Source organism: Alosa alosa, chromosome 9 (genome assembly GCF_017589495.1).
Source record: "Alosa alosa isolate M-15738 ecotype Scorff River chromosome 9, AALO_Geno_1.1, whole genome shotgun sequence".
Taxonomy (NCBI): domain Eukaryota; kingdom Metazoa; phylum Chordata; class Actinopteri; order Clupeiformes; family Clupeidae; genus Alosa; species Alosa alosa.
Genome location: NC_063197.1, coordinates 6,444,302 through 6,458,045, shown reverse-complemented (window position 1 = coordinate 6,458,045; position 13,744 = coordinate 6,444,302). Strand labels below are relative to the sequence as shown.

General features: G+C 40.1%; 1 protein-coding gene across 3 annotated transcripts; it reads left to right on the top strand.

Moving 5' to 3' along the window:
* Positions 1–748: 748 nt before the first annotated feature.
* Positions 749–10,160, top strand: LOC125300990 (flavin-containing monooxygenase 5-like). 3 transcript variants are annotated; one of them, XM_048253218.1, is made up of 9 exons: positions 749–832; positions 1,576–1,719; positions 1,821–2,009; positions 2,119–2,284; positions 3,326–3,468; positions 4,969–5,165; positions 5,735–6,090; positions 6,310–6,382; positions 7,770–10,160. In XM_048253218.1, exons 2-9 carry the CDS (start codon positions 1,588–1,590, stop codon positions 8,185–8,187), a joined length of 1,674 nt encoding a protein of 557 aa, XP_048109175.1. In that variant the 5' UTR covers positions 749–832; positions 1,576–1,587; the 3' UTR covers positions 8,188–10,160. The 3 variants fall into 3 exon arrangements, with proteins under 3 accessions (XP_048109175.1, XP_048109174.1, XP_048109176.1); XM_048253217.1 differs by lacking the exon at positions 749–832 and adding an exon at positions 931–1,371; XM_048253219.1 differs by lacking the exon at positions 749–832 and adding an exon at positions 1,401–1,486.
* The last annotated feature ends 3,584 nt before the right edge of the window (positions 10,161–13,744 follow it).

Genomic DNA, 13,744 nt, shown 5'->3' with positions numbered 1-13,744 from the left:
ATAACAATACTTCAATAATGAGCTCAGTTCAGCTCAAACTAACGCTGCTGACTTATGCCAGCAACCATTTCACTTTGATAATAAATCCAGAAGGGATTATTAAAATATATTTTAAAATAAAAATATAATGGACTATATTAAATATTTCATGGCCACCAGATGGCGGCACGGCACTGCACTTCGGGCCTTATTTGAGTGTAGGCCTAAAACATTTAGTGAAATGGCGTCACCTGGTGACCGTGCAGCGGAACAGCAGAAAATTAGCCTACTCTAGAAATGTTGTTTTTCCTCAGTAATTATTCGTGTAATGCATTTGATATATTGTGATTTTCTTTTTAAACGTCGTTCCTTTATAACTTATTGGGGGGGGCAAATTATGTTATTCTTGCTGCTGTATAGGCTATATCTTGTACCAAAATGTACTTTGAACTTCGTTCATCAAGCCTATAGGCTTATGAGTAAGTAGGCCTATGTAGGCCTATACCAAGTTTGATAAGGATAAAGATAAACAGCTTGGGAGATCTTACCTAATATCATGATGTCCTAACATATCATTTTTGCCCAATATCCATTGCATTGTGATAAAAAAAGAAGGCCCTCTTTTTTCCGGCAAGTCAAAGATTGGCATTATAGACACCTGGAATTCTTGATGATACCAAATATGCTTTCGCTCTATTTACTGCCACCTTCAACCCAAATTTGCTTAGATCAAGCAACTCAAAGTCCATGTAAGAACCACTCCGCCCACAATGATATAGCTCACTATAGTCGCTGAATCGAATGCATTTGACTTGCCTCCGAACTTTGAAAACCCCCCGATCTTGCTTGCTAGGTGAGTTAAGGCACTTATTTAGCCTAAAGGATTGCATGTAAAGGCGCTCAAACCATAACAGCGCCTCAACAACTCTTTTAGCCTACTCTGGTAACGAAATTTGTAAATAACAACTGGGGTGGGTGCGGTCAGTGAAAAGTCGTTTTAGTGGACTTGTGATTCATTTTGCTGCAGACAATGTAAACAATGTTGTCTTGTTTTAAATATGTCCACATCCCTGTAAATGAAAACGTCACGTTTGAGGACACGTTATGTCATGTAGCATAAGTAAACGACTTCACCAAGACTCGCTTGACGTTTCGCTGGACATTTTGAAACTTTAAAAGGACTTCCTAATCCCCATTAGTATTGCTATTGCAAAAATTGTTCGTGGCAAAAAAGCTTTACGTGGCGTTGTCCAGTAAGAATAGAGATGAAGGCCAAAAGGTAAAAAAGTAAATTGATTGTTATCGAACTACATGATGATAGGCTATGGCATGGCAGCCTCTTATGCTCGGATTTTATTCTCGGAGACTCGTGCGGAACTCTTGTGCCCCGAGGTAAGCTACCGACGTCACTATCATATTCCCCAACCAAGGCAGCCTCCCTTGTAACTTACACAAGAGGCGAATCTCACTCTCAAAACACTCGTCCGAGACTTCTTGCTCAACCATAGTAAGCAGTTAACTTATGTATGCGTTTCCTGCATTTGTTTTCCGAGCTGATTTCACAAACACATAAATATTGTATTTTTTTTTCTTTAGAGATCATCCACTATGGCCAAACGTGTAGCAGTGATCGGAGCTGGAGCCTCTGGCTTGACATGCATAAAGAGCTGCTTGGATGAGGGATTGGAGCCAGTGTGCTTTGAAAGCAGTGATGACATTGGGGGATTGTGGAGGTTTAAGGTAGGCTATTTGCATTTCATTTCCCATTTTCTGACCTTTATACACCATCATAGTACAATACCCCTTATTGCAGTGTACCCCCCCCCCCCACACACACACAGGAGAACCCAGAGCCAGACCGAGCCAGTATCTACCACTCTGTCATCATCAACACCTCCAAGGAAATGATGACCTACAGCGACTTCCCAATCCCAGCTCACTTCCCAAATTACATGCACAACTCTCTCATCATGGACTACTTCAACATGTACACAGACCACTTCCAGCTCCGGCAATACATCCAATTCCAGGTTGGCTACTCGCACAAATGTATTTAACTTTTTCCAGGAACTCTGTCCAGAATGCAGGAGTCATTAAGAAGTCCTTCTTACCTAAGAATGGTGAATTTCTTTGCCACAGACACGGGTGCTGCAAGTCAAGCAGAGGCCTGATTTCTCCCACTCCGGCCAATGGGAGGTAGAAACAGAGGCGAGGGATGGGAAGAGAGAAAGCCTTATCTTTGATGCAATTATGGTTTGCGTCGGACATCACTGTCACCCTCGCATGCCACTGTCTGATTTCCCAGGTAACCAGGGATCTCATAAACATGAATATATACAATTAAAGACACACACACACACACACACACACAGGGAGGGAGAGTGAGTATCCTCTCAACTAGTGTGCAGTATCCTCACATTTAGCACATTAAAAAGGCCCTGCTACAGTCATAGACAAAACCATAGCAACACTGTGCTCAAAGTTATTCCCAAGGTCTTTATTACCCCCTTGACTCAATTTTTTCCCTCTGCGTATTTCACACCTGATTAATCACAAAAAATGTCCCATCCAGTCGCGTCCAGACCAGAACTGACTGTTGAATGTTGTGATATCCACTGTTGCATAACGTGCATACGAGATGTTTGGATGGTGTGTCCAGTATAAACAAATATAACTGTTTGCTATTACATGAAAATGCTGTGCCCAAAACTCTACCTGTGTAAAAATGAAATGTACCTTTAGGAGACAAGAAAGCAAAGTACTGCAGTGGAAGTCAATGCAGAAAGATGTGTTTATTTTCAGGCAGGGCAATCATTAACCCTGCATGAGTCTGCATGCAGGGATGTGTTTGCCTTCCACAAGTTATTAGTTCACCCATAGTCTCTGTGCGGATGTTTGCGGTGGCTATTTATAGTCAAGATAAGGGTGCAGTAAGGTGAGGCCATGGAATGTCTATTGAAAGGACTTTTTTGCCATATTCTTGCATTTATCTGTATTTCTGATAAGTCATTTTTATCATTCATAACTTGTGGTTCAAAATTGTTGATGACAGCACCAAACACTGACCTAGCCTAAATATGTGATGGGATCTGGGAAAACCCATCACATGGTGAAATTTCACCAACTTATAATTCTAATAGCATCCTAACAACATCCAGGATTTTGTGAGGATGGTATCCAGGATGTTGCTAGGGATATCTAGAAGAAGGTTGAAATGGAGCAGAAATCAAGTTTTTTTTTTTATTTCAACATGTGATGGGTTTTCCCAGATGACATCCTCTACCTGTCTGCTTTACTCACTATGTATGTGTCTGCTTTACTCACTATGATTTGAATATTCTACCAGGCATTGACACGTTTAAGGGGAAGTACTTCCACAGCCGGGACTACAAGGCACCAGAGGAGTGGCGCGGGAAAAGGGTGGTAGTGGTTGGCATCGGGAATTCTGGAGGGGACATCACCGTGGAGCTCAGCAGAATGACCAAGCAGGTATCAATGCACTGTGCAAATTACAGTATATCCAAGACTGGTGTCCATCAATACAAAGCTTTATGGTGCTTTGATCCCCATAAAATACAATTTTTTTTGTTTTCAGGGTTTTGTTTAAATTGGAACAGTTTTTAATGCTGAATAATAGTTATATGGTAAATACTCTCAGTCAGAAGCATTATTTCACTATCACAACAAAACATTTTCCTAGAACCAGAACACATCGTTCTGTGAACACTAGGGTTGGGCGATGTCGCCTAAATTGGCATTTGACGATGTGTACAGTAAAACATCGTGGTGGACGATGATATCGTGGGGGTTAGTGTAGTAAACAGCCTATAGGTATGTCTGTACAGAAATACATTTATAATGTTCTACATAAAAAAAATGTATATTATATAGGCTAAACGGCCTGGTGAAAGTGGACAGCTAAGAGAGACATACTGACCAGGCTACCGAAGTTGTGTGGAAGATCTAATCCAAGAAAATTGTTGTGAAAGACGGATAGACAATCAATCTGAACACTTGTGTGTGCACCAACCAGCGGAATATTACACATTGCCAGCCTTCGCTGGACCCAGCAAAAAAGCTACTTAAGACTACTATCGTGGTCACTCATAAAATATTAGTACTATGCAGCATCCCACGTTATCAGGCTACCGTCTATGCTGACTATGAGGGCGGCGGGAAGTGAAAGTAAAGGGATGCAATCGCGCAGTCCAGGCTATAGGAGGGTGAAGTAAAAACACTTTTACAAATAACAAATCCCGATTACCACTCCGCTGCTGTCTGGGACTTCTGCTAAATGCATGAAATACAAGCCTTACAGTGAAAGACGGATAGGCTACCTTCTGATTCTATAATTAACGAAAGAAATGGTTTATTTTAACACAGAGAAGAAGGACGCATTTGGCGCTCGCTGTAGCCTCGCAAAAATATTTGAGCGCTAGAATGTCCTAGTCGTAGCCTAACAATAATAAATCTATATTTTCTGCTAAAACATTAGGCTACATATTACGTCCAATGTAGGCTATAGGCCTGCGAGACATGTAGGCTACTAAAGGACAATTAGGCTACACATTCACGTCACAGTCAGGAATTATTTGAATAAGAGGGTAGACTAAAGTCTTTTATTTTACAAGACGGTAGACTAATACGTGATAACTGTTTGGTTGACGGCCTTTAAAGTAGGCTCAATTTCATTTTCAGGGAAAGGTTTTTTTTTTATGTTTTAGCCTGTTACAGCAGGAATTAGTGACTGGCATGTGGGGCCGTGGCATCATGATGGTTGCTGTCAACCATCACGATGGACGATGATATCGTCCGCACAACCCTAGTGAACACTGAACATCGCTTTCATAGTTTTGCACCTCCATTAAGATATGCACAGATCAGTTTGGTCTTACCATATAAATGTACGTACTGTATGTGGTGAGAAACAAGAGAAAATGCAATAGTCTCTCTCTCTTTCTCACACACTAACACACACACACTGTACAGTTGTTCCTGAGTACTCGTCGTGGTGCCTGGGTTATGAATCGAGTGGCTGACAACGGCCTTCCTGTGGACCTGGTCTTAAACAGAGTGTCATTGCTGATCCAGAAGATACTGCCACGTGACTTCATCTGTGGTATTGTGGAAAATCGGCTCAACTATCGGTTTGACCATGCTATGTATGGGCTGCAGCCCAAACACAGGTATTACAGTTTCTCTCAAGTCTCCACACGCCACTTACATGCATATTTATGTTTATGGTATTTCACAGACACTTTTCATGCTTCCAAAGTGACTTACAGTATATAAACACTACATCATATACCTACTAAAAAACAAAATAAACATAATAATAATACTAATAATAACAACAGTATTAACAATAATAACTATCAAACATCAACAATAATAACTATCAAATATCAACAAGGAAAATAATGAGTTTTCATATGAACAAAAAACATACACACACAAACCATAACTATAAGGCAATTCATTATTGTGTAGTGTGCATTGTGCAAAGTGAATAGATGAGTCTTTAAACATTTCTTGAAAGTCCCAACACTATCACAAGAACATAGAACATTAGGGTGTATGGGTATGGTGTAGAGCTGGATCATGGAATAGCAAGGAGCAGATCCAGACAGTGTCCTGCAGGCCAAAGTGAGGGATTTGAACTCTGGCTGCCATAGGAAGCCAATGAATTCAGCAAGAACACTAATGTTCACTGATTACTCACTGATAACGCTGTTGCCATTTTGTGTTTCCAAAGGTTCTTCAATCAGCACCCCACTGTCAATGACGACCTACCCAACCGCATCCTCTCTGGCACGGTGCAGGTGAAGCCCAACATAAAGGAGTTCCGAAGCTCTAGCGTGGTCTTCGAGGATGGCTCCGTGGAGCACGACATCGACCTGGTGGTGTTTGCCACCGGCTACAGTTTCTCATTCCCCTTCCTTCCCGCTCATGTGCTCTCTGTCTCTGAGAACCAGACCACCCTGTACAAGCACATCTACCCACCAGGATTAGAGCACCCAACTCTGGCCGTAATTGGATTGATTCAGCCTCTCGGTGCCATCATGCCCATCTCAGAGATGCAGGCTCGATGGGCCACAAGGGTCTTTAAAGGTACTGATGACAACATTTCCTTCATGAGAATGAGAATGTGTTGTTTTCCAATTCAGTAACAGAACTGGCAAGTCAATAGTTAGTTCTCCGTGCTGCACACCGTATGCTAGAAACAGTCCAACGATTGCGAAAACAAATGTTACTACAAGTTCTTGACCCCTACCTTTGTAAATCATAATGAATCTGAGTCTGGGGTTGATCATGTTTTCTGTATCAAAGGGTTGAATAAGCTTCCTTCGATGAGTGTCATGATGAAGGATATCAAGTGCAAAGAAGAGGCAATGGCCAACAGGTATCCTTTCCTCAAATATCCTCAAAGTCTTTCCTCAAATGTACTTATTATAGGCTTGAAAGCTCTTTTGAAATTAGGAGACATGAGCAGAAGTCAATGAAAGTCAAAAGGAAATGAAAGAGGTAAAATGACCATAATTGAATACTGAAGTTAAAAATGAGTATGGCAACTTACAGAACCAACAGTATCAAATTCAGCTGACAATTGATCAGAACATATTGTGACGATTCATAAAAAAAAAAAAAAAAGCTTACAGAAGGGTACAGTTCTAAACTTAAAGGACCAGTATGTAGGAAATAATGGAAAATAAATTGTAACCATTCCAAAAATCATCACCATATGTCGTCAGAGAGTAAGGAAACATGATGAATTGAAGTAATGGCTTATTTGACAACATTACTATAACCCATAAAACCCCGTAAAACCCGTGGGAAAAAAAAGAGTTACGGGGCGGAATCTCTTGGAATTTTCGTTTATGTTTTGAACGATTAGTTCTAGAATAGCGTATTAATAATGGGCTGGCGCGTCCTATTTGGGTTGCCAAATTAGCAAAGGCCAACTGTCAAAAGCTGTCAGTTGTAGTCATAAACGAGTAGCCTACGAGAGGCAGTCAAATTTCCAAAATTAAAACAAGAAACAAATTAAGTGGACATCGGAGAAGCTTCCTGAGATGGCGACGTCTTTGTCAAACGAAGAATATCAAGTCTGACGCAGAACTGGCCATATTTCTCCACGACAGGTAGCCTTTAGCCTAGGCTAAACTTCATCTGCCTTGCTAACTTCAGCTAAATATGTTACGTTGGTTAGAGAGGTATTTTTTGTTTTCACTGTTTCCGTAATGTGTAGCTGGGTCATGGTTGGAGAAACGTTAAAGCAGCTGCAAGTCAACTAAGTCTGCATTACATCTGGCAACCCAGAAGAGGCTCGCGTCTGGTAGTCTTAAGAACATTCACCAGTGTTTTGATTTTGGCCTACAGAACATTCGGTAACAATCCTACAAATCGCTCCTTTAAAAAAATAATAAGAATAAGCGGTTACACTTTACTTGACAGTGTCGACATAAGAATGACATGACACTGTCATGAACGTGTCATAAGCAAGTCATAAACGTTTATGACATAACGCTTCTGTTATTAAGTGACATTCGGTTTTTGTCATAACAAGTTAGGGTTAGGTTTAGAGTTATGGTTAGGATTAGGGGTAGAGGTTAGGGTTAGGTTTTATGTGTCATGACAGTGTCATGTGTTCATGACAGTGTCATGTCACTCTTATGTCGATACTGTCAAGTAAAGTGTTACCGAATAAGCAAACTGCTGTGTTCATTTGGGATTAACTCTTTCCTTTCATATAGGTGTATGTTCTTTTAATGATCTCATTTCTCCTCCAGGTACGTAACGTCCAGTAGGCACACCATCCAGGTGGACTACGTCCCCTACATGGACGAGCTGGCTGAAAAGGTGGGAGTGCAGCCCAGGTTCCTGTCTTTGCTTCTACGAGACCCTGGCTTGTGGCTTAGAACTGTGTTTGGACCCTGCACACCATATCAGTACCGGCTGTTTGGACCAGGTCAATGGGAGGGAGCCCGCCAGGCAATCTACACTCAGTGGGAGCGAGTGGCTCAGCCCATGAAGACGCGACCCATTCCTGCCAGGGAGACCAAGCGTACCTTTAGCACCCACCTGTTCTTTCTGTCAGCTGCCACATTGGTGGTGGCGGTAATCTATAAGAGAGACAACTACCAGGAGTATCTTCAGTATCCCATGATGATACTGGACAAGCTGAAGACATATCTACCTGCTTGGTAAGATGTCAGTGTTGGATGTATCATGCAGTATGACTAATTGATTGGTCTGTGATGTTTTTCTTGCATTTGTCTTAATGCTTGTGATAAGTGTAAGTGTACTTAAGTCTTTTTTTATGTCTGGATTATACTAATAAGATGCATAAAGCTTATAAAAGGTCCAAACATATTTCAGAATATATCGTTTTTATAATGTGGTAAATTATTGTTTTAATTGGTTATGTTATTCTGTTATTAAGGAAAATATTTTCCTATGCCAGTGGTTCTCAAAGTGTGTGGTGCCCCACTAGTGGAGAATAGAGACATGACAGATGGGGCACGATGAGCATGAGGATTTTTTTGTCTTTAATAATGCCTTTCTTTTTAACAAGGAAGATCATAGATTCAAAACAAACATATCTATCATATCTACATATCTATCTATAAATTGCAGGAACGTCTGTCTGTCTGTGTGTGTTTGTGTGTGTGTGTTAACCTCATATCTGTCGAACCGTTCATCCGATTGATTTCAAACTTGACAGGTGTCTTCCTACGGGCACGAGTAAGTGCAGTGCCAGTGTTTGGATAAGAAATTCAAAAGATATTGTTAAATATATCATTACAAGAAGCACAAATTGGCTTTCTCCGCACTACTGTAGCCACTCCCCCTCTCACACAACAATTCCGACTGCAAGGTCCCAAATTGAAACGAGAGATAGTCTGATGGTCCCGAATTTAAGGATGTTTTAGAATGCCATACAGCTACAGACAACTAGTGGCAGACAGAGGGACATGTCACTTATGCTACCAAAGACTGTTTTTGAGTCACATTGTTGCAAATCTCATGATGCATCTTTCTACAAAATGTTGTCTTCTATATCATTAAGTTATTCAAGAGGCTTAACAATAAGCATATAGCCTTAACATAAAAAAACTGTTCGGCTTATGTCATTTTGATCTGTAAAAAATGTCACATGCAGCCATGCCTAAATTCTGCTCATTGCAATGTATTATAGGCTAAATTTATTATAATATAATATTCAGTATTCATTGTTGAATGCTTAGCTGAAATTATGTTTTCCCTATCATCCTATTTTTACAGCAGGCACCTGCGGGCATGTAATGTAATTAATTAGGCTACTATACAGGTTTTCTAGAGGAGTAGCATGTTTGAATGGGCACCGTACTAGTGAATTAAAACAACATCAGATCCAGCGGACCAAAACAGGACATGTAATGTGGAACCAAATGCGATAATATTTTAACATTCCCATTTTGCCAGGGTGATTGGGTCAGGTGGGGCTTAAATATTCCTCACATCCAAAGTGGGGATTGACAGAAAAAGTTTGAGAACTGGTCCATGACATCCACGAGTGCTTCTGCTATTTAGCTAGCTGGTTAGTTCTGGTTAAATGGACACCTTTTTGAAAGTAGAGCCGAAGGGAAAGATAGTTTTTCAATTTTTGGACAAGTACATTGAGGCAAATGGACTTGACTGATCTTTTTGTGTGGGAGTATGTTCAGACAGGGCTTCGGCTATGACTTGGAATTTTTCAATTTCAATTTAATATCACTTATAGAGTGCCAAAACATTGCACATGTCTCATGGCGCTTTACAGAGTGTTAAACAATCAGAGAAGGCCCATGAGTAACAGGGGCGAGAAAAAACTCCAGATACATGTAGGAAGAAACCTCCAGCAGATCCACGACTCAATAGCCTGACCCATCTGCCTAGGGTCAGTACAAAACACTAAGATCTGTTTACATGATAAATGAATAAGTTAGTTAGGTGTAGAGAAAAGAACATGGTGTTTAAAGAATGCCTTACATATGCAATGACATCAGATACAATTGAGGATAAAAACACAATAAAGTCCAGGACTTATTTACGTTGTGGTCCTAAATGCATAACACCAGGACAAGACACTCATAGAGTGTGTGATAATCAATGACATAACATAAACACATTTTTCTTAAATAAATAAAAATGCTACCCTCGCTAGTAACCAGGCCTTGATTCTCTTTTTAAAAGAGTTGGAAATGCTGGAAATGACTTTAATTTGCCTGTCTAACTTGTTCCACTGAACTGCACCTATATAGGCAAAGGTTCCTTTCCCTAACAATGTCTTAAATTTATAAGGACACAGATCTGATATTCTGCCACCAGTACGGTGTTCATTTTAGGACATCCTCAGACTCAGGTGTCAGACTCAGAAAAACATCGGTCATCTTCAGACAAAACTGCCTCAGCGTAAGAAAAACCTCCGTCATCCTCAGATAAAACTGCTTCAAACCAAACTGCCTCAGAAAAACATCTCTAAGGAGTCAGGTCTCAGAAAAAACGCTGTCAGAAAAAGTGGAGTCAGGTCTCAGAAAAAACGCTGTCAGAAAAAGTGGAGTAAGGTCTCAGAAAAGTATTTAGTATTAAATAAAGACAAATGTGCTATGCCATGATGTAATACCATATAATACCATTATAAAACGTTAGCAGTTGTCATTGTCATTGCACAACAATAATAGACAGACATAAAAAGATAGACAGGTACTTGAAATGTAATCCCCAGGGGACAATAACTGCAGCGTTGTTGAATTCATTTGATATGAGATGTTATCTTAACTTATTTAGAGAAATGTGCCTTGTTGTTGGTACCTGCTATTTCATGTATTATCATAATGGTATTATATGGTATTACATCATGACATAGCACATTTGTCTTTATGGGGGTTTGGGAATAATGATGTGATTATAATGATGCAGGTTTCTTACTGGTAGGTAGTGTACAACTGGGAAACGGTTAGCAAAAGTAAGAAATAATGGTCCAGGTGTCGTTCTGGACTTTTTCAAGTGGTGGAAAAATGTTTAACCCACTTTTCCCTAGCTCATTGTATGTACCGTAATCCTCTGAAAAACAAATTATTTTGCTGTATGTAGTGCGTAGCTTACTCGAATGTGCCTTACAGCAGCTGCTAATGTTACTAGCGAAGTGAGGTTAGCTAAGTTACATCCATGGATTTCCTACAATGTGTATACCATTGGATCACTTTCTACCTTTACTTATAATTTCTACATCTAACCAAGCACCAAATATAACATGCCAGTGACCAGGCTTGGAATTTCACCATTCTGGGGGCAAGGCCACTTGGCCTTCAGTTGGGCATATTTGGTGGGGGGCACAAAGGCCACCAAGGCCAAAGTTAACTATACAGTAGTAGGCTATAAAAATGATCAAAGTTGTATTTAGCCTATTCACTGCAGTAGACCTGCATCATTCTATGAAACATAACAAAAACATGAAACATGACATATTACATATAACTGTAAATCATCTGATCATCTAATAAAAACAGATATCTAGGCTATATATAACATTTATTTTATATTTGGCCTGCTATGAAATCATGTATTGAACAATTTAAATTTAAGCACAGCTCATCTTTAAGAAACTCAAATAGCCTAGATGCATGCTTAGCATTTTGTGATCAGGCTACTTTCATAAACTCTTAGTCAGCTGTCCTCTGATTTACCAATATCTAGGCGATATTTGTAACATTTATTTTGTATTTGGCCCGTTATGAAATCGTGTGGAACAATTTAAACACATTGTAAAACTTAAAGCCCAATTTTGGAGACATCAATGCATGTCGAAATTTACTGCAAATTCAAAACTGGATTACTCTGGAACGGCTAACTGTACAGGGGACTGCTTTACACCTTTATGTTCGGTAAGGTCTGCTGTTTATTCTGATGTGGTTTGTCATGTGTTAAAAGAAGGGTTCGTAAAGTATTCCACCGAGATGAATGGGTAGGGAGATCATGGACGCAAAACCTTCAGTAGAATGTATGATTAAATTGAATTATATTATTTACTTTTCTCGCGAACCGTTCAACACAGCAATTATCGGCTAACATCGTTTAAAAGCTGAGAAAAAGCTCTTTCGTGTGACATCACTTGTGATGTCTGTGTGATGAATAGGCTACTTCATGAGTAGCTCAACTGAGAAGAATGGGTGAATTTGGGCGCACTTTCTTGCGATGTCACTTTCTCCACTGCGTAAAAGACTAAATTAATTTGCGCTGTGAATGCTAAGATTATTTTGACAGGCCGCAGGCTAAATAAAAATAGCTATTAGTAGGACACAAAGCAGAATATTGAAAGAAGGTGGCACCAAGGCCACCGTGGCCTGTAAACCTATGATTTTCAAAGGGGCTTCACACGCCAACGCAAGGCTACCACGGCCGTCGTGGCCGCCGTGAAATTCCTACCCTGCCAGTGACAGAATAACGTATTAAGCATAATATTAAACTCACCGTTCTGTATCCGTCGTCTTCTTCTGTCCCCACAATAACTTTTCATTTGAGACTTTTTTTCGACTCTGACTGTTTTTTTCTGACAGCGTTTTTTTCTGAGACCTGACTCCACTTTTTCTGACAGCATTTTTTTTTTCTGAGACCTGACTCCACTTTTTCTGAGGCAGTTTGGTTTGAAGCAGTTTTATCTGAGGATGACAGAGGTTTTTCTGAAGCTGAGGGAGTTTTGTCTGAAAATGACAGATGTTTTTCTGAGTCTGACACCTGAGTCTGGTTTTTCTGACGCTGAGGCAGTTTTGTCTGAAGATGACCGATGTTTTTCTGAGTCTGACACCTGAGTCTGAGGATGTCCTAAAATGAACACCGTACACCAGTGCAAAAATATTGGGACACTACCAATCAATATTTTATGGATCAAGGTCAGCCTTGACATAACAACACGAGACTCAACAGGGAGCCAGTTGAGCTCAGCAAATTGTGATCAGACTTACGGCCCAAATTCAGAATGACCCTTATTTGTTTATTCTGTGCTGTTTGCAGCCTCCCTTTTAGTCGGTTTGTTAGGCCTTCAAACCAGGAAGTACATGCAAATTCAAAATAATTTAAAATTAAGGAGTTAGCTAAAATGATCATTGTTAACCTATCTAAAAACAGACATTATTCAGAATGACCCTAAATTTAGAGCATCTACTTAGTCTGTATTTTGAGCTGAACAAGATGGCCTCTGTCTTACAAAGATGTAAGAACAGCATATTGTCAGTCAGCCAGTTGTTTACAGAGGATAGCTCAGAACTCAGGGTGCTCTCTAGAGTAGATTGGTGTTTTATGCGACATTAAAAGTGGCAAGTCATCAGCATACAGAAATAATTCACATGAACAGGAGTCTGCCATATTATTAATGTATGTAAAAAATAAGGACGGTCCGAGAATGCTTCCTTGCCTGCATAATATATTGGGTATAGGTAAATCGGGTGTATGGCTAATACCTTTTGGGTTGTGCCGTTTCGGGAAAACTGATTCACCCACCTAAACGATATATTTTCAGAAAGCATATACCCTCAAGATGAGATCTAACATGGGTTTGGACATGTCCCACCCTCCTCTTTACTTTGCAGCCCATGCATAACACAGTGGGTATTAATAAATCAAGTGATATATGTTGGGCTGTACCTTGAAGAGAAAACTTATTAAGCCACCTAAACTATATGATGTAAACTAACATGGGCTTTGACATTTCCCACCTTCCTCATGATTTTGCTGCCCATGCATCATT

Bases quoted from the DNA above. Each gene is read 5' to 3' on its own strand.
- LOC125300990 (XM_048253217.1), top strand. From the start codon at position 1,291: ATGATGATAGGCTATGGCATGGCAGCCTCTTATGCTCGGATTTTATTC. The intron at 1,720-1,820 runs GTAGGCTATTTG...ACACACACACAG, and splicing joins GGGGATTGTGGAGGTTTAAG to GAGAACCCAGAGCCAGACCG. The intron at 2,285-3,325 runs GTAACCAGGGAT...ATATTCTACCAG, and splicing joins GCCACTGTCTGATTTCCCAG to GCATTGACACGTTTAAGGGG.